The sequence below is a fragment of the Ovis aries genome, chromosome 18 (assembly GCF_016772045.2).
Source record: "Ovis aries strain OAR_USU_Benz2616 breed Rambouillet chromosome 18, ARS-UI_Ramb_v3.0, whole genome shotgun sequence".
NCBI classification, from domain to species: domain Eukaryota; kingdom Metazoa; phylum Chordata; class Mammalia; order Artiodactyla; family Bovidae; genus Ovis; species Ovis aries.
In genome coordinates, this window is record NC_056071.1 from 29638416 (window position 1) to 29659378 (window position 20963).

The 20963-nt window shown below is 35.7% G+C and overlaps 1 protein-coding gene across 13 annotated transcripts in view; it reads right to left on the reverse strand.

Moving 5' to 3' along the window:
- SCAPER (S-phase cyclin A associated protein in the ER) overlaps positions 1–20963 on the reverse strand; it is a 396299-nt gene that overhangs the window by 231176 nt on the left and 144160 nt on the right. For all 13 annotated transcript variants that reach the window (XM_060401720.1, XM_060401719.1, XM_042235193.1 and 10 more), the window contains one exon: positions 5713–5849. In XM_060401720.1, coding sequence (XP_060257703.1) covers positions 5713–5849 — 137 coding nt within the window. The remainder of the gene's footprint in view (positions 1–5712; positions 5850–20963) is intronic.

Consider the following 20963-nt stretch of genomic DNA (forward strand, 5'->3'; position numbering starts at 1 on the left):
TGAAGAGCATTTTTTTCTATCATAAATGGATGCTGGATTTTAGTAAAAGCTTTTTCTGCATCTACTGAGATGATCATAATGATTTCTACTCTTCAATTTGTTAATATGTTGTACCACACTGATTGATTTAGGGATGCTAAAAAATCCTTAAATCTGTGAGATTAAACCCACTTAATCTCCTTTTAATGTATTGTTGGATTCAGCTTGATAGAATTTTGTTGAGGATTTTTGCATCTATGTTCATCAGTGGTATTGGCCTGTTATTTTATTTCAGTCTCATATTGGTAACAGGGTGATGGTGGGAAGGCAGACATTTTTAAGAAGAACAAAATGCTCTGGCGTATTTCAAAACAGCTCCTTATTCCCTGCTGGAAGCAAAAGCATTTTGCTGTGATACTCACTTTGAGAACCTGATCAAGCTCTTAGAAGTGAAGTACACAGAAGTGTGGGGATCTCGTGTAGTTCTGACTCCCATATTCGTCCACCTTGAACATCTGGAGAGTCATCAACTATAGTTCAGGTTTCCCTACCCCAGTACTGATTTCCACAGAGGATGCAAATTATATCTCACTAAAGCTGCCATAACAAGTCAACATAATGCACCAAACTGATAAAATGAAAGAGTGCATTTCAACAGATGTAGAAAAGGCATTTGAGAATATGGTATATCACTCTAAGAAAAAAACACTCAGGAAGTTAAGAATAGAATAAAGCTCCCTCAATCTGAGAAATGACATCTACACAAACTGTAAGGTATGATGTTATAGCTAATATAACATAGTGAAAACCCTACTGCTTTCTCCCTAAGATCAGCACCAAAGCTTCTGTTTCATATTTTGTAGAAGGTACAACACAGTGCAATAGACAATAGAAAAAAATAAACAGTATACTAAGTAGAAAAAAAAACAAATAAAATTGATTTTATTCTGATATGTTTATGTACATAAAGAAATCTTATAAATTTATAAAACTATTAGAGCTCATAAGTCTATTTGGAAAGGTCCCAATATCTAGTGAATATACAAATAGTAATTCTGTCTATATGCTCACAACAAAAAATATTACAAATATAATTTTCAATAGCAACAAAAACTTAAAATATTAGGGATAAATTTAATGAAGTATTTGTAAAGCATTTAAACTGAAAATTATAAAAAACTACTGAAGAAATTAAATAAGCTCTAAACAAATGCAGATACATATCTCATCATGAATTGGAAGATCCAAAATTATCAGGATATCCTTTCTTCCTAAGTTTATCTACAGATCAGTCTAATGCCAATCAAAATCCCAAGAGACTTTTTAATTTTAGATATTAAAAATTGATCTTAATATTTTTGTGAAAATCCAAGACCTTAAAAGATGCTTACTCATTGGAAGAAACGTTATGACCAACCTAGATAGCATATTCAAAAGCAGAGACATTACTTGGCCAACAAAGGTCTGTATAGTCAAGGCTACGGTTTTCCAGTGGTCATGTATAGATGCGAGAGTTGGACTGTGAAGAAAGCTAAGTGCCAAAGAATTGATGCTTTTGAACTGTAGTGTTGGAGAAGACTCTTGAGAGTCTCTTGGACTGCAAGGAGATCCAACCAGTCCATCCTAAAGGAGATCAGCCCTGGGTGTTCCTTGGAAGGAATGATGCTAAAGCTGAAACTCCAGTACTGTGGCCACCTCATGCGAAGAGTTGACTCATTGGAAAAGACTCTGATGCTGGGAGGGATTAGGGGCAGGAGGAGAAGGGGACAACAGAAGATGAGATGGCTGGATGGCATCACCGACTCAATGAACGTGAGTTTGCGTGAACTCTGGAGTTGGTGATGGACAGGGAGGCCTGGCATGCTGTGATTCATGGGGTCGCAAAGAGTCAGACACGATTGAGCGACTGAACTGAACTGCACTGAAAAACAAAACTTCAAAAAGAAAACAAAGTTGAAGACTTCTATTGCTTTATTTTAAGACCTACTACAAAGCTACCGTAATCAAGACAGTGTGAAAAGGAACAAAATAATGGAAGAGAACAGACCAGAAGTAGATTCAGACTTCATGGGGTGATTTATATTTTTTATGAGGTGTCAAAATAGAAAACCAGGGTAGAATAGGAGAGTCCAGAAATAGACTTACTCACGAGGGGAGATTTTTTTTTAACCAAAGTATTAAAACATTGTAATGGGAATGGAAATCTTTTCTGTGGATAGTGTTGGAACAACTGACTAGCTATAGAGAAAAAGAAATTTGGGCCTATTCTTCATATCATACCCACTAACTTGTTAGAGCTGGATCATAAATCTAAATGCCAAAACTAAAATTACAAGGCTTCTAGAAAAAAAAATGCAAAGGATTTTTAACTTTTCGTCAGACAAAAATCTCTTAGAACCCAGAAAGCACAAGACCTAAAAAGAACATATTGATAAAATAGACATCATCACGATTAAAAATACATTTGCTTATCAACAGCTACTGCTAACAAAATGTATAGCCAAGCTCCAGATTCAGAAAAAAATTCACATAACACATAACTGGCAAAGAACATGTATCTAGAATATATAAACAACTCAAAGATAAAATGACAAACAACTCAACTTTTAAAATGGGCAAAAACCTTCAAAGACACGTCATAAGGGAAGATATGAATGGTGAAAAATTACCTGGAAAGATACTCAATACATATTATTAATCACTAAGGAAGTGCAAATTAGAATCACAAGATACAACTATGCTCACACTGGAATTAAGATTAAAATTTTAAAAATTAAAAATACCAAGTATTGACAAATGTTGAGCTACTGGGAGTCCACCAGGTTGCTGATGGAAGTGTAAAATAGTACCACCACTGTGAAAAAAATGTGGAGTTTCAGTTTTAAGTATTTATCCAAGAGAAAGGAGAATGCAAATACACCTAAAGACTTGACAGAAGGTTAATTTATCAATGCCAAATAAGTGAAAACTCAAATGTCTATTAACAGATGAACAGATAAAAATTTATGGAATATGCACACAATGGTATGTTCAGCAATGAAAAAAAACAAACTACACACAAGTCAGATATATCTCAAAAATGGTATACAGTTGACCCTTGAACAACACGGCACTGAACTACATGCGTCTACTTATACTTGGATTGCTTTCAAGAGTAAATACCACAGAACTACACAATGCCCAGTTGGTCAAACTGCAAATCATGCAGCCTAACTGCAAATCATATTAGCTTTGCTGTAAAGTACATTCAGAGACTGTCTTTCTCCAGCACCGCTACCTCCCCCTTCAGTCAGGCGTCCATCATATGTGCGGAGGTTTAACCAACAGAGGAACTGCAGATATGGAGCACCAACTGTAAGCTATGTGTGGATTTTTTGACTGAATGGAGAGTCAGTGCTCCTAACACTCTCATTGTTCAAGGATCAACTGTACTTAGTAAGAGAAGTCAGCCACAAAGGCTTCATTTGCATGTATTTCTAGAATAGGAAAAACTAACCTATGATGAGAGAAAGCAGGTCAGTGGTGACCAAGAGCCAAGGGTGGTGAAAACTGACTGGAAAGAGACACAAAGACACTGTGAAACAATGCAAAGGCTCTTACAGATTATACGTGAGTATGCAGGTTTGACAAAACTCAACAAACTATATATTAGAGATCTCTACATTCACTTATGTAAATCATACTGCAATAAAAAAGTTACTGATATAGGTATGTAAGCATAAAAGTGATACACATATGCCAAAAAATTAGCAGCATCAGAATTATAGGATTTTTCCTATAATTTAAAGATTTCCTTTAATAACCTAGCATTACTATATATATATATATCAGGGCCTGAAGGACAGCCTCACTGAAAAGGTTAGCATTTGAGCAAAGACCTGAAGGAGGTAACAGTGCGAAGCTCTATGGATATATGTGGGAGAGCTGTCCAGAAAGAGGAAAACTGCAGTGTAAAAGCCCTGAGGCTTTGAGAAGAGAAGTGACATGATCTGACATGTGAACAGGTGCCCTTTGGCCAGCATGTTTAGAATAGACTGTGAAAGCCAAGGACAGAAACAGAGACTAGTCAGGGAAGTGCTGCAATAACCCAGGTGAGATATGACGGAGGCTTGACTGAGGGGGGAGGTAGTGATGCTACAGAAAGAGCCTCTGAATGTACTTTACCGCAAAGCTAACATGATTTGCAGTTAGGCTGGATGAGACGCGGGAGAGAGAAAAAGGTCAAGGACAATTTCAAGGGTTCTGGCATACACGACTAGAATAGAGTTACCTGGTTATTAATATAGAGAAAACTAGAAAGGAGAGGTTTTGGAGGGCAGATGCAGAGAAGAAAGCAGGAACTTGTTTTGGACACACTAAATTTGAGTACAGTTGAAGAGATATAAAACTAGTAGTCATCAACTGGTGGAGAATATTGAAAGACAAATACCTGGTGAACTAACCAAAGGAATGTGTACCTAGAGGAAAAAGAGAAAGGTCCAAAGAATGGACTCAATACCATTTCTGGAGGTCAGCAAGTTCTCAGCATAAACTAGAAACGAAGGTCAGCAACACCCTAAAGTATATACTGTAAAACTATTCTTAGAAACTTCAAGGAACTACAAAAAAAAAAAAACCAACCAAAAAAGCCTTTTCTATTCTTTGCTTGAATGAGTACTCTCAAGTTTCCACTGATTATGTAAGATGAAATGGACATCTTCTTTTAATTACAATCTGAAATTGGAAACGATGGAGAGAGAGTACCTGTTCACCATTATTCTAGACCTGTGTTTCTATAATTCCATAGGTCAAGCTTCTCTTTTTCTAACCACTTAGGAATAAAGGTATAACAACATATTCAGACAACCTTTCTTCAAATAGCAAATAATTATTTTCTAAGGAGGAACTATACTTGCGTCCTGGAACAAGACTCATCAGTCATCAAATAATGCTCAGAGCTTGTGAGGTAATGATGTACTACACAGCTGTCTGATCCTCAGATGTCACTTTGGAGGCTGATGATAAACTACAGGTCTGACAACTCACTTTCCATTTCAAGATATTTCTTGAACTTTCTCTTGTTGTGACAGGCAACCAAATTGATTAAACCTAGTCATGGGATTTGACACTACAGCCAGCAGACTTCTATTTGTTGATTGCTATTGATTTTCTTTGATACTTCATTTAAAAATCAATAGTTGGAAAGAAAAATAGGCTTGGTTTACACATACTTAAACATACTATTGTATGCTGAAGGAGGCACAAGTTTGGCAGGGCTTTGGCATCCAATTATAAGAAGAGCTCTTAACAGGTGAAAGCAAGGGCTTTAGATCGATATTCAGTTTTCTTTCTCAATCAAAGAAAGTGGCTATAAATTAGGCTCATCAGTATTATTTTCAAGGCTTTCTTGAAGCAAACAAGTTTAAACTTTTGGGGAGGGGCAGAGAGTCTTCCTTGGATTTACATTAAAAATGTTACACCACTAAAACTTTTTGCTTGTTTTTAAGCATATTTATAGCACCTGGGGGCTTCCCTGGTGGCTTGGCCAGTAAAGAATCCACCTGCCATGCAGGACACCCAGGTTTGATCCCTAGATTAGGAAGATCCTCTAGAGATGAAGTGGCTACCAACTCCAGTATTCTTGCCTGGAGAATTCCATGGACAGAGGAGTCCGGTGAGCTACAGTCCACGGGGTCACAAGGAGTCAGACATGACCGACAGACTAACAATTTCACTTTTTTCTTTTCATGGTACCTGAAGTTCATCCGTGCTTTTATCTTTTTGGCTTTCTTCTTATTTTTCTGCCTCTCTTCTCCATCTTTCAAAGGCTCTGGTGGAGCTGTACTTTCAACCACAATGTCAATAACATATTTCTTTAAGGAAAGGTGCTCCTGCAAGATAAATAAATGAAATAATGATTAAAAACAACAATAGCACTGCTACAGACTACAGTGACTATAAAAGAATACACAGATGAAAGTAAAAGTAATCTCTAGGAAATACTGGCTTCAAAAACTTCTTTGGTAAACACTGAAGAAACCATTTTACTTGAGACTTTCATTGACCTGTCAAACTTTGCTGCACATCAACTGAGCTAAATGCTAAGGATACAGGGACACACTCAAGTGCCCTGCAACTCCACACTGCAATAGGAGAGGTAAAATACCATACTCAAATCTATAAAACCCAGCTTGGTCCTACAGGAGCGCAAAAGGGGAAACAAGATCACTTGGGGCGAGGAGGAAAGATTTTAAGAAGGAAGCACCATGTCTGCTATCCCTTGAAGGATGGATTGAATTTGAACATATGGATATTGGGTATGTGTGTCTGTGTTTGGGCTGGTAGTTGCAAAAGGTGGCAGGAAGGAGAAAGGAGTAGGCATTCCAGAAAACAGGCAGAGGTGAGAAAGCAGAACGTGGCTAGTGGCAGCAGAAATTTGGTCTGGCTCAAGTACAGTTTGGCCCCACTTCCCTCCTTAGCCATCTTGGATTTTATGGCACCTCATTATTATTACTCTCCTGCATGTACACAACTCCCTTGTCCCTCTATTCCTCTTTCATACCCTCATGGAAGAACCTCAACCCTCAAGCTAACTCTTTCTCTACTTTGTACTCATAACTGAGCAGATTAATACGGCTATAATTACAAACCATGGTGACAAGATCTCAGTTTAAATTTATGACATTACACCTCAAATGGGCTCTAGAACTGCCAGGCAATCGAGCAACCTTAGTCTACTTTGTCTACATTCTCCCTCCCAGAAATTATTTTAGACCCTCTCCTTAAATTTCCAACATCATTAGAACTATAGATCACTTCTTCCTCCCTGACACACTTTTTTCACTAGGTTTCTAGATATCACACTCTCCTCCTAACTCCATGTACCTTTTAAGTCTTCTTTGGTGGATCCTTTTCCTCTTCTTGACTGATAAATATTGAACATCTCAGACTTATAACTTCCTTCTTCTCTATTCAAACTTATTTATCAAGAGGCAATTCCCAAATTTTTATCTCTAATCCAGACTTCTCCCCTGAACTCTATTCCTGTATCAAACTATCTACTGAAAATCTCCACTTAAGTGGAGTATTTCCAACATAAGCATTTCCAAAATAATACTCTACAACATAGCTCTTATGCTGCTAATATACATTAAAAATTGACCTTAGAGTGTTTAGTAAGTGGTGCCACTATTTGCATAACTGCTCACATCTAGTACATCAGTAAATCCTATCAGCTCTACTTTCAAATACACCCATATTAATCTCAATCCAATCACTTCTCCTCACCACCATCACTTAATCTAAGGCCTCTGTAGCTTTCATTTGGATTATAAAATAGCTTCTTAAATATTCTTCCAGCTTCTATGGCCTCAAAATCTTTTCTTTACAAAATTAGCAATTTAAAAAAACATAAATTACATCATATCATTCCTCTTATCAAAATCTTGCATTCTCATCACGTTTAGGATAAAATCCACAGTCCTTATCATGGTCTACTAAGCCCCACATCATCAGCCTCTCTGACCTCATCTGACATTGCTCTCTCCTTTGCTCACTCCACTGTGGATGGAGTGGGCATATTAAACAGTAGAACTGACAGGGTTTACTGATATATTAGATTGAGCAGTTGTGCAAAGTTACTGAACACTCTAACAGCAAATTTTATGTATACAAGGAGCATAAGGGTGTTGTTGTAGAATGTTATTTTGTAAATGCTTATGGTGGAAACACAAGTGGAGAGTTCCAGGAGACAGTCTGATATAGGAGTGGAGTTCAGGATGTTGTTGTTCTTCACATTCATCAGGAATGGTACTGCCTCAAGACTCTTGTTTCCTTAGCCAAGAATATTCTTCTCCAGGTACTTGCATGGTCTCAGCTAAAATGAACATCCAACCTTACATAACACCTTCTATTATTTGCCATCTTTTCATTTTTCTGCATAGGACTTGTGTATCATCAGTGCCTGATATCAATATTTATTTGTAATTTCCTGCACTAGAATATCAGTTTCATGAGGGCACTGACTTTGTTTTGTTCGGTGATGGTTTGGTGTCTGGTACTGTGCTTGGCATACAGTAGGCACTCAATAAGTATAGGTTAAATGAATGATGAAATGAAGGTAACAAGATCTAACACAATATCGGTGGTCAAATGAATGAAGGTGGTCAAAACATACAAACTTTCAGTTATGAGATTAAGTAAATCTTCAGATTGTAATGTACAACATAGTGAGTATAGTTAACAATACTGTACTGTATATTTGAAAGTTGCTAAGAGAGTAGATCTTAAAAGTTCTCATTACAAGAAAAAAATTATAACTCTGAGTGGTCATAGACTGTAACTAAACTATGGAAATCATTTCACTATATACAGATATATAAATATATATATATAAAATCAAACATTATGTTGCATACCTAAGACTAACACAGATGTTCTCTGTCAATCATATCTTGATAAAAAAAGGGCAAAAATAGTATTCTGAGGGCTTATTATACAATGTATACTGAGGTAAGTCCTTTACATATGATCATTGATTTAGTCCTTTGAACTATACTAAAAGGTATATATTGCTATTACTTTCGTTTTAACTATTAGGAAACAGACACAGAATCAAATAACTTTCCTGAAGTTAGAAAGTCAAGATCATGACGATTAGCAGTTTTATAGATAGTAGTGATACAGCCTAATTTAAATCCAGACAATATGATTATGGAGTCTGTATTTTTGGCTAGTACTTTACAGATATGGTTAGAAAATGAGTTGAGCCATAGAGTTGTGCTTATTATTAAACATCTGTACTTAGTGAGGTCAGAGGGAAAAAGCCAAATCCTGTATATTTTCTCTTGTATAAGGAATCCACCAAATAAAGCAAACAAATGGATATAATAAAACAGAAACAGACTTATAGTCACAGAGAACAAACTAGCAGTTATCATTGGGAAGAGGGATAAGAGAGGAGCAAGATAATGGAAGAGGATTAACAGGTACAAACTGTTGCTGCTGCTGCTGCTGCTAAGTCGCTTTAGTCGTGTCCGACTCTGTGCGACTCCATAGACGGCAGCCCACCAGGCTCCCCTGTCCCTGGGATTCTCCAGGCAAGAATACTGGAGTGAGTTGCCATTTCCTTCTCCAATTCATGAAAGTGAAAAGTCAAAGTGAAGTCGCTCAGTCGTGTCCGACTCTTAGCGACCTCATGGACTGCAGCCTACCAGGCTCCTCCGTCCATGGGCTTTTCCAGGCAAGAGTACTGGAGTGGGGTGCCATTGCCTTCTCCAGGTACAAACTACTAATTATTAAATAAATAAGATCAAGGATGCAATGTACAAGATAGGGTATATAATCAGTGTTTTATAATAACTTTAAATGAATATAATCTATAAAAATACTGAATCACAGTGTTGAACAACTGAAACTAATATAATACTGTAAACCAACCATACTTCAACAAAAAGCAGAAACTTTTCAAATCATAAACTTACCAAAACAGTAAAACAAAATCACCCCAAACAAAGGCAGAAAATATTCTCAAAAGTGGAAGTAATTATTTTCATTGATAAATTAGGCCTGTTGTATATAACATCTTTATACTCTGGCACTAAACAAAGGCAATTACTTAAGTGATAAGTATATATAATATACATATACATGCAACTTGAAAAAATAACCTAGGTCTCAAGTCAAATGAAAGCAATCACATAAGTAAATAAAGAAAACTCCCTTAACATATATTCTAAAGACACATAACACAAAGCAAGTCATGTAAAACCACCATCCAAGTTATCATTTATTAAATACTTGCTGTGATCAGCAAAGGGCTAAAGTCTTCACAACCCCATAGAAAGGTGGGAAAATGTTTATATTTTACAGATGTTTAACAAAGGCTCAAAAAGGTTCAATATTATGTTCATGATCATAAAACTCAAGTTCAAAAGGGCTTCCCAGGTGGCACTGGCAACTTGCCTGCCAACGCGGGAGACATAAGAGGTGTGGGTTTCATCCCTGGGTTGGGAGGATCCCCTGGAGGAGGGCATGGCAAAGCACTCCAGTATTCTTGCCTGAAGAACAGACAGGGGAACCTGGCGGGTTACAGCTCACAGCATCGCAAAGAGTCAGACATGACTGAAGCAACTTAGCGTGCACACACGCAAGACCAAGCTTTTTTCCCACTCCACATTCCCTCCCTCTAACACTGCTCAAGTGGGCTAAGTCTCTGACATCTAATTTCTATCACCACACTAAGGAAAAGGAGTATTTTAAATGGCATTTTTAATTTTGTGAAATGCTTAATTATACTATTTTCAGTTGCATACAAATGCTATTTACATATCTAATAGAATCTATTAATGGTCTAAAATGCAGACATTACACAGAAAAATTTGGATTCCATACAGAATTAACAAAAACTGCATCTTTTGAAAAGACATTAAAATCATACACACAGCATGCATCCTGAACTCTCATTAACTTTTTAAAACAATCTCTAAACTAAAACCAAATAAGAATATATCTCTATTTCTGTTTGACTTAATTTTTTAATACAATTCAACACGTTAATCATAAAAAATAAACAGTGAAGTCAGTCTGAAAGAGAAACGGCAATACAGTATATTAACGCATATATATGGAATTTAGAAAGACAGTAACAAGGACCCTATATGAGAGACAGCAAAAGAGACACAGATGTAAAGAACAGACTTTTGGATTCTATGGGAGAAGGTGAAGGTGGGATGATTTGAGACAATAACATTGAAACTTGCATATTATCACATGGAAAACAGATGACCAGTGCAAGTTCGATGCATGAGGCAGGGCGCTCAAAGCCAGTACTCAGGGACAACCCAGAGGGATGGGGTGGGGAGGGAGATGGGGGGGTGGTTCAGGAGGTAGGAGGGGGGACATATGTACACCCGCGGCTGATTCATATGGATGCATGACAAAAACCACCACAATGCTGTAAAGTAATCAGCCTCCAATTAAAATTAATCAATTTTTTAAAATATAACTCAACACATGTTAATTATAAATAATATAAATAAAATTAAGAAATAAAAATCTCCTTTAATTTTAACACCTAAAAATAACTGAGTAATCATCCAGACATTTTTATTCACATACATTTTTATTAAAATGTATATACTTTTTATAATATTTTACAATCTGTTTTTAAATTTAATATTGCAAATATATTCATTCCATGAAATAATGTTCTACAACATAATCTACTGATTATTTACAGTATATCTAATTTTACTAAATGCTTTTTTGTTAAACATTTGAATTTTTATTTTCAATATGATAAATACTAGGGAAACAAATATAGCTAAACTTTTAGGGACTTCCTTGGTGGTCCACTGCTTAGGAATCCACCTTGCAATGGAGGGGACATGGGTGTGATCCCTGGCTGGGAAAAGATCCCACACGCCGCGGGGCAACTAAGCCCACACACAGCAGCTGGTGAGCCCACATGCCACAACTACTGAGCACCCATATGCCGCAACTAAGATCTGATGCGGCCAAATAAACAAGCATTAACAAATTTAAATTATCCCTTTATGATCAAAGCACAGAACTGCAATTTCTGGGCTACAGATTACACACATTTTTGAGGCTTTTCATATGTATTCCGAAACAACCAAAATGAGAATAAGTCCCCACAAGTGGTTTGCCAGTACCTAGTATTTCTGTTTTGTTTTGTAAATCAGTCAATTTGTTAGCTGAAAAACTTATATTAATATGCTTAACCATTTGTTTGTATTTTGTCTTATGTGACTTAAAATATGTCTCTTTTCTAATTTTCAAGGTTTCATAGATTTGCTTCTAGTGGGTTGCATTACGTTTTCACCTTCTGTAAGAAAGAGACTACCTTTTGGTGACGCACTGTTGGATGTGACACAGGATAATTAATTGTTATATTTCCATTAAAACCATGAAGACTACACAGGAAGGTTTTGAGATGGTTTCTGAAGAGGGAGAACATGCATAAAGGAGGTTTTCAACACTAAGAAGTGGTTTAGAAAATTATAATGCATTTCTACTTGTGAAGTATTAGCCATTAAAGCACTTATAATGAGGATTCTGGGAAGATGATGGCAGTGGTAATAAAGTCATAGATTCTCTTTGAATCACCATATAAAACAGAAAGAGCAACTGGACAGCAAAATCAAAACCCACAGCAAATATTTACAACAAGTAAGTGGCAAGGGATCCCCACAGCCTCCAAGCAGGAGTGGATTAGGACAAACCACCAACAGATCAGCAGGGTTTCAGTGTTTCTGAAGGAGAAATCAGAGGGAAACAGTCAGAGTGAATCATGAACCTGAGAACAGAACTCTAAAAAGGAAATCATTTTTCACTGTAGAGTTCAACAGGCCAATCTGAGTACAGCATCTAAAAGAGAGAGAGGTTTGATCACTGAAATGGCAAGTGAGTGAAAGGTGCCTGCATTAAGGTCAGAACAGTCTGTGAAGGCTAAGCCCTGCTTAGTTGCTCAGTCGTGTCCAGCTCTTTGTGACCCCATGGACTGTAGGCCAGCAGGCTCCTCTGTCCATGGGGATTCTCCAGGCAAGAATACTGGAGTGGGTTTCCATGCCCTCCTCCTGGGGATCTTCCCGAGCCAGGGATCGAACCAGCATCTCTTCTGTCTCCTGCATTGGCAGGTGGGTTCTTACCACTAGTGCCACCTGGGAAGCCCAGGCTAAGCCCTATGACCTCTCAAAGCTAAGCCACAAAGAAAACTGCTAAAGAAGGAATTTAATTAAGCAAACTAGGAATAACAGAAACAAAGGGAGGAAATGCCTGGATACAAACAGAACTAGGAAATTTAAGGAAGCAAGTCACTATATTTTTTACAAAAACAATAGAAGGAGCTCTAAGAAGTTAGAATAGGTACCCTGAATCACAACTCATTATAAAGGTCTTATAAAACAAATTCCACATAAAAATAAGCAATACAAAGGTATCAAGTTCATATGACAAAATTATTAAAAACAAATAAGTAGAATAGCAACACTACAAACAATGAAAACACCCCCCCAAAAAAATACACAGAAAAGATAAGTATGTAACCTTCTATTTCAAAATAAGCTAAAACAAATATAGAAAATGTTCTAACACAGACCACCATTTCAAAGACTCAGAATTTAAGTCACAAAACTCAGTGAAGATGGCAAGAGAAAATATATCATTTAAGAAATGAAGATAAAATAGAAGACAAAAGAGTGAACAAACACAGCAAATAATTCCTCAGACAACTAAAAATACAAAAGGGAGAAAAATACTTAAAAGAAATAAAAATGATTTGAGAGTAAGTGGAAATACAGAAGACAGGCAAAGATATACAGCAAACAGGAGCACCTGAAAAAGAAAACCAAAACAAGGCAACAAATCGAATGTTAAGGACTATAATACAATTCAAGAAAACTTTCCTAAAAAAGAATACAACTGAATGTTGAAAGAGTACACCACATATCTGAAAATACTGACCCAGACTGGCTAATAACAAAACATATAATACTATAAAACCTAAAAATAAAATCTATAAAAAGTTAGATTATCACCAGGCCTTTTGACAGCAATATTTTATGCCAGAACAAAATGAAGTATAGTAGTTTCCTCTTATCCTTGGTTTCACTTTCTGTGGTTTTAATTACCTGTGGTCAACCATGGTCTAAAAATATTAAATGGAAAATTCCAGAAATAAACGAAGTTTTAAATTGGGTACTGTTCTGGGAACTAGGATGAAAACGTACACTACCCCACTACATGGCCTGGATGTAAATCTTCCCCTTCCAGTGTTTCCACACTGTATATGCTACTCACCCATTAGTCACATAGTACCCATCTAGGTTATCACATGGATTGTAGTACGGCAGTGCTTGTGTTCAAGTAATCCTATTTTATTTAAAAATTACTTCTAAGCATGAGAATAGTGACACTGGCAATTTCAATATTCTCTAACTTGCCTAATTTATGAATTAAACTTTATCATGGGTATTTATGCATAGGAAAAAGACAATACAGCTGACCTTTGAAAAATATGAGTTAGGGATGCTGATCCCCACACAGTCAAAAATCTACACATAATCTTACATTTGGCCTTTCATGTTCATAGATGCAACCAGCCACAATCATGCAGTACTGTGTTTATTGAAAATAATTCATGTCTAAATAGGCTCACATAATTAAAATCTGTGTTGTTCAAGGATTGACTGTATATATAGCATTCAGAACTATCCATGGTTTCAGACATCCACTGGGACTGGGGTCTTGGAATATATCCTCCAAGGTTGGGAGGGGACTACTATAAATTTATTTAGAATTGTCAAAGGAAGAAATGTGAACTAAGGATTTTATACCCAGTAAAACCAGCTTTCAGGTATAGAAAGCACAGATAAATTGTTATTAACATTAAAAAAATCTAAAGAGAATATTATTTTCATAAGACCTTCCTTGAAGAAACTACTATAGAACACGCCTCGAAAATCAACATAGAGACAGAGACATGAGGACTAGTGGTAAATATTTCATATATACTTACAGAACTAAGACTAAGCTAGTGATTAAAAGCTAAGGAAATAGACTTTTAAAATGGTTGTATGTCAGACTTTACACAGAATTACTATTAAAAAAGATGAGAATGAGGAAAACATGAACAGAATTCTAACCTGTTCTCAGTAATTAACACCGGCAGTAGGATTATTAGTAATGTTATTCTAAGATTGCCGTGTACATAATGTCGGATGAAGTAAAGGAGATAGCATTTCTCCTGAGAAACCTGTATGCAGGTCATGAAGCAACAGTTAGAACAGGACATGGAACAACGGACTGCTTCGGACTGTCGGACTGGATGAAGCAGAAACTGGAATTAAGATTGCCAGGAGAAATATCAACAACCTGAGATATACAAGTGATACCACCCTCATGGCAGAAAGTGAAGAGGAACTAAAGAGCCTCTTGATAAAGGTGAAGGAGGAAAGTGAAAAGGCCAGCTTAAAACTCAACATTCAAAAAACGATGATCATGGCATCCAGTCCCATCACTTCAGGGCAAACAAAAAGGGGCAAAGTGGAACACAGTGACACATTTTCTCTTCTTGGGTTCCAAAACGTATGTTATGTAAACGTATATATGTATGTGTATCTGGAGGAGGGCATGGCAACCCACTCCAGTATGCTTGCCTGGAGAATCCCATAGACAGAGGAGCCTCACAGGCTATAGTCCATGGGGTCACAAAGAGTCAGACGTGACTGAAGTGACTTAGTACACATTCACGCATGCATGCATGTGTGTGTATAAAATACACACACATCACATATATTTTGTGCTCTTGAAATATCATTTCACAATAAAAGTAATCAAGACATCTTAATGAAACAGCTAACTATAAACTAAACGTCTTGCCATATCAAGTAGCAAAGTAACTAACAAATTCTACCAGCCTTATGTCAAAAGAACTTGAGAGCAAACTCTAAGAGACTGCCACTGACCAACAGATAGCATAATTTGAGCTTTAAAAAAAAGAAAAATTTTCAATGAAGGAAAGCCATCAAAATTTCCAGAGTTTATAATGCTATATATTTTAAAATAACTGTTTCCTAGGATAATAGGGAATTCATTATACTGGAAACAGGTAAAAATGAAAAAATTTAACCTACTAATCAGTAACCAAATAGTAGATGAGGGAAGGAATATCTTTATAAATGTATTCCAAATAATAAGTGAAAGTGAAATGTAGAATTTGAATAGCCCCATATTTATGAATTAACGGATTTAGGTATCCATTAAAATCAAAAGCTAAAAGCATCAAAAGCTAATATGTCAGTACCACAAAAAGAAAGTCTATGAGACATTATGCTCATCTTGATGAAAGAACTCACACCAAATACAGTTTTTCCAAATGGGCTGAATGCCTAGTTTGAGCAAGTCTCTAGATTTGCCTACCTGTGAGCAGGCAATAGACAGTATAGAGGAATTACTACACACTGCAGAGTAACAGAGCTTTAGCAAGTCACATAATTCTTCTGCTAGGGACGAGATTTCCCAATTCTTCTTTGTTTTTAAGATTTTTTTTTTTTAAACATGGACCATTTTTAAAGTCTTTTATTGAATTTGTCACAACACTGTTTCTATGTTTTGGTTTTCTGGCCATGAGGCATGTGGGATCTTAGCTCCCTGACCAGGGATCAAACCTGCACCCCCTGCACTGGAAGACGAAGTCTTAACGACTGACCACCAGGGAAGTCCACCCTTTCTTCTTGTAGCTAGTGGTAGCCATGTGACTGAATTCTCACCAGTGGACTATGAATACATGTTTAATGTTTGAAGACCCATTCACTTTCTTCCCCTTCTGCAAACTGGAACACAAAAAGGCCTGTAACATAGCTCTGAATATTAGAACTATATTAGAGAATGATAGCAACAGAAGATAACTCTCTGAAAAAACTACATGGCATAAAGCCATGCTGACCACTTAGAACTGCTTACCTCAGGACTCTATTGTAAGGAATAAAGATCTATGTTTAAAAAAAAAATTGTATTTTTGTCACTATTACAGAAGGTTAGTCTTTTGTCTTTCCCACTTGATGTAATTATGCACAAAATTTATATTAATTATGTTTATATCTTTGCATTTTTATATGTGTATGCATGTGTACGTAAAATGACTATAAGAAAATATGGCAAAATACTAAAACCTGTCACTAGATGACTGACGCATTTTTAATTTTCTCATTTATAGTAAATGTGTAAGTAGAAAGTAAATCATTTTAAAATAGCTCTTATGAAATGATATTTAGAGCTGATGTCAAAACAGTATTTGGGCAAAGTGATTGGAAAAGTTCAATAAGGCAGGATGCATCATGAGTTTATCAGTATTAGGGGTGAGTGATGCGTACATGGAGGTTTGTCATCTTATTCTGTCTACAATTATAAGTGTTTTAAATTCTCCATCAGTTTATAAAATTCTCCATCAGTTTAGAAAATCTTGTAAAGAAAAATAATTTACACACACGAATTTAAAAATTATATGTTTGGCTTGCCAATAGTAGTAAATGAAATTACAATATTCTTATCTCTCAAGCGTCCAAGAACTATTCTCATAATGAAATTTACATGTTTGTGCACTACTCAATTGCTAAAGAGAGTGGACTCCCAGTTTGACATCTATTTTAATGACAGAAGGAGACAATATCCTGCAAAAAAATAATCCTTGATGACATCCTTTCTTAAAATCCCAAGGAACTGTCTACGATAAGACAAATACAGCAATTTCATCTCCTTTTACCTGAAATATTGCTTGCTTAAAGTTATCTATAGTTCTGGTCATCTGAAAATTGAGCTTTTAAGAGACTGATATTCCTGCCTCCATTCTAATATGAACAACCAAACAGTTTCACAGTCCAGTCTACTTAATATTTAATAAAATGCTCAGTAAAAAAATAAACTTTGAATAACTTACTTCCACAAAATTACCATAAGGAAATATAAAGGTACAACAATATTTCTCTACAAATATATTCATTGCAGTGAGATTTAAAACAAAATATCAGCAGTAGGGAACTGATTACCTAAATTATGGCACATGTATTAACATGGTAGTAGAAAGGTTAGATTAGTTTTAAGCACTAGTAATGGTAAATAAAAATTCAAATTTTAATCCTTGTAATGCAGTTTATATATAAGCAAGTGTTTAAGATATTCACAGGTAAAGAGCAGAAAATTAGATCAACATATTAACAGTAGGCAAACCTCAGTTTTTCTTAAATTTTCCACAATTGATATATATTAATATTGTAATCACTGTAAAATTAATGCTAATAAGGAAATGTAAGGAAAAAGCAAGTTATTTAAAGAGGATTGATTTGTATAAGGTTACAGTTTCTACAGGCTCATTTGTACCACAAAAAGAATAGATAGAACTATGTAAAAATACACTCATCTTTTGGTATCTACTCACAATCCTAATTATTACACCACAGGCACAAGGAAAAGCAAAGTATACACTTCGGGATGCAGTGTGTCTCAAATGTGCCTATGACTCATTTCCAAAATATGAATTATCAGGACCAAAAATCATCTGAAGGCCTCTGCATAGCCTTCTTTCTTATAAGAATTTTTAAAAACACAACTTCTAGCCTTATGGAATCCTGCTCAGTGCAAGCACTACTTTACTACTAACAAGTCAGAAATGAGTCTTCATTGGCCATTCTATTTGACTGCTAATTCTACATATGCATTAGTAAGAGATACTGTTTTTTTCCTTAGGAACAGAAAAGCAAATTGGTGCTGTGGAAACAGCACTGAACTATGAGTCAAGAGAGCTATCCCAGGATAAATTCTACAACTCATGGCTAAGTCACTTCTCTGAGCCTCAGTTTCCTCACTAGTAAAATAAAAGCATTAGACAAAAAATTCTAAAGCTCCCCATTTTCTAACATTCTAAAAATCAATGTATATGTATAGTTGATCACTGTTGTACAGCAGAAACACAACACTGTAAGGTAATTGCACTCCAATTAAAAAAATAATAAAACAAAATAAATCAATGTCTCAAGTCCAAAATCTAATTAAGTATGGCTAACTCCACACACACACACACACATTTAAATCTAGTTTTAAAGTCATAATTGTGACTTCTTATTTAAATAACATTAATGTAATATGAAATATTAGCAATGCATATAAGGAAACTAATACCTATACAGATGATCTCATCAAAGTTTATACCCTTCTTATTCTTTTAATTACCTTTTATGGCATACTAGACCAAAGCACTGGCCTTTCTAACATAATTTACTATATTCAACGAAATAATTCATAATGAGGTTTATGACCTTGATATTCTATCAGACTCCTCCTGAAGGTTCTTTATTTTTTAAAAGAGACAGGAAAAAATTAAGCTATAGATAGGTTCATGATCTTTGGGAAACAATGTCAAAGTTCTAAAAATAGTTGATGAGCTAGAAAATATAAATGACACACATAGGATTTTATTAAACTATAATTTTTAGAGCTCTCTCAAGTGTTACACCTCACAATAAATACATTTCATAAAATATGCTACACTGAAGAAAACAAGTTGCTTCCCAGTATTTAAAAATATTGTAATATAGAAATGAGAATTTTTAAGGATATTACTCTTCCTAGATCGAAAGATTTAAATATGTCTTCTCTGAATAAAAAGAACCACAGTTTCATTACAGTAATACAAAATGTGTTTTTACTTGAAAACGAAAACTGTTTCTTTATAGAAATCCAATGTCATGCTCAAAAGGCATATTTCTCTGGAGCCAAAAGTTTACTTTCAAGAGCAGGATGGGAATAAAAAAAAAAAAGAGCAGGGTGGATGCCAAGTTACAAATCTAAATAGATGAGAAATTAATGCAAGGGTTTTCAACATTTTGTTTGGAAAAACATTTTTCTCTCAACCTCATCCTGTACTTTCTCAACTTGTAATCTAAAATCCAATGATATTAATCAATTTCAGAAACAAATAATGTTTTCTCTTAAATTCTTAAAATATTATGAGGCACTCCAATCTTTTAAGCCTGCCTGGGACAACAACAAGTAAGATAAATACAAGGCATTTTACAATATTTCCTCATTGTCTTCTACAAAAACTGGGCAAGTGTAGGGGCCCGGAGGGTAGGAACTTGGTTTCTTGCTTCTTTAGAGAATGATGGTAAGAAAAATGAGAGGTGAAGAAGAGATGGCAGACTGGGGAAATGAAGGTGTTTGGGAAGGGAAGAAGAAAAAGGAAAATCAGGAGAAAAAGGAGAAGCAGCTGAAAGAAGGGAAGAAATAAAAACATCCTCAACTACAAACAACATGGCATTTTTAGACAGCACTTTACCATATATCTTGAATACCACCCTCACAGATATAGTATATTGAAAATAATACATGACAGGTTAGCTCAGTAACATTTAGTTTGAGAGTGAAAAAGAGAAAGCATCAGTCACTCAGTTGTGAACAACTCCTTGCAACCCTGTGGACCGTAGCCAGCCAGGCTTCTCTGTCCATGGGATTCTCCAGGCAAGAATACTGGGGAGGGTTGCCATTCCCTTCTACAGGGGATCTTCTCGACCTAAGGACTGAACAAGGGTCTTCTGCATTGTATGCAGATTCTTCACAGTCTGAGCCATCAGGGAAGCCCGTCATTTAGTTCATTAACATTTAATTCAATATGAAGTGTGCCAAGGGCTTATGCTAACAGCTTACGTTAAAGAGCCAGAGTTTTACTATGAATAAGACTGAAAGAATCTATAGCAAACTATTATTTTGGCTTATAACACTCTTCCGTAAAGCCATTCCAGCAGGTTATCCCCCAGAAAGATTTCAGAGGAAAGCTGATTTATAATTACTGACCTATTGGATGGCACTAGCCATACCAAAATGTCTATAATTATCATCCAAACATGATTCAAAAGTGAAAGCACCATATATAAGAATTAGTTCACTCATATTTAAATAAGTATGTTTAGAGATTCATGAAACTATGAAATTTATCAGAGATAACACAAAATGAAGAGATAGGCTCAAGTGCCATTTATCTCTGCTTCCCTGGCACCTGGACTCGTGCAGAGTGCCCAAGCAGGTGCTGAAGAAGTGCTTTAAAAAAAAAGTTTTAGAGTTCCATTATATTTAAATACAATTTTAAATTTAGTCAAACAGTAAATTTAAGAAAATCTAAAATGTAATGCCTTTAAAAAAATCAAAATAATACCCTTTGTGGCAGCACCGTTTTGAAAAATTAAACACATTCAACAATGAAACCTATAAAACTTGATAGGCTATTTTAATAATACAACAGAGTCAACTCTTCCCAGGTCCCTTTCTACAGGTGTAGGATACACTTATGTTTTTATCTATTACAATCTATGTATTATATTGTTTGAAGTGACGGATGAGAAAAATAAAGCTAATTACATACTGTGAAACAGACACCATGGAAAAGAGAAAAGGCCGTCTTGTGATAGAATGATAGTCCACCATCTGTCCCCCTG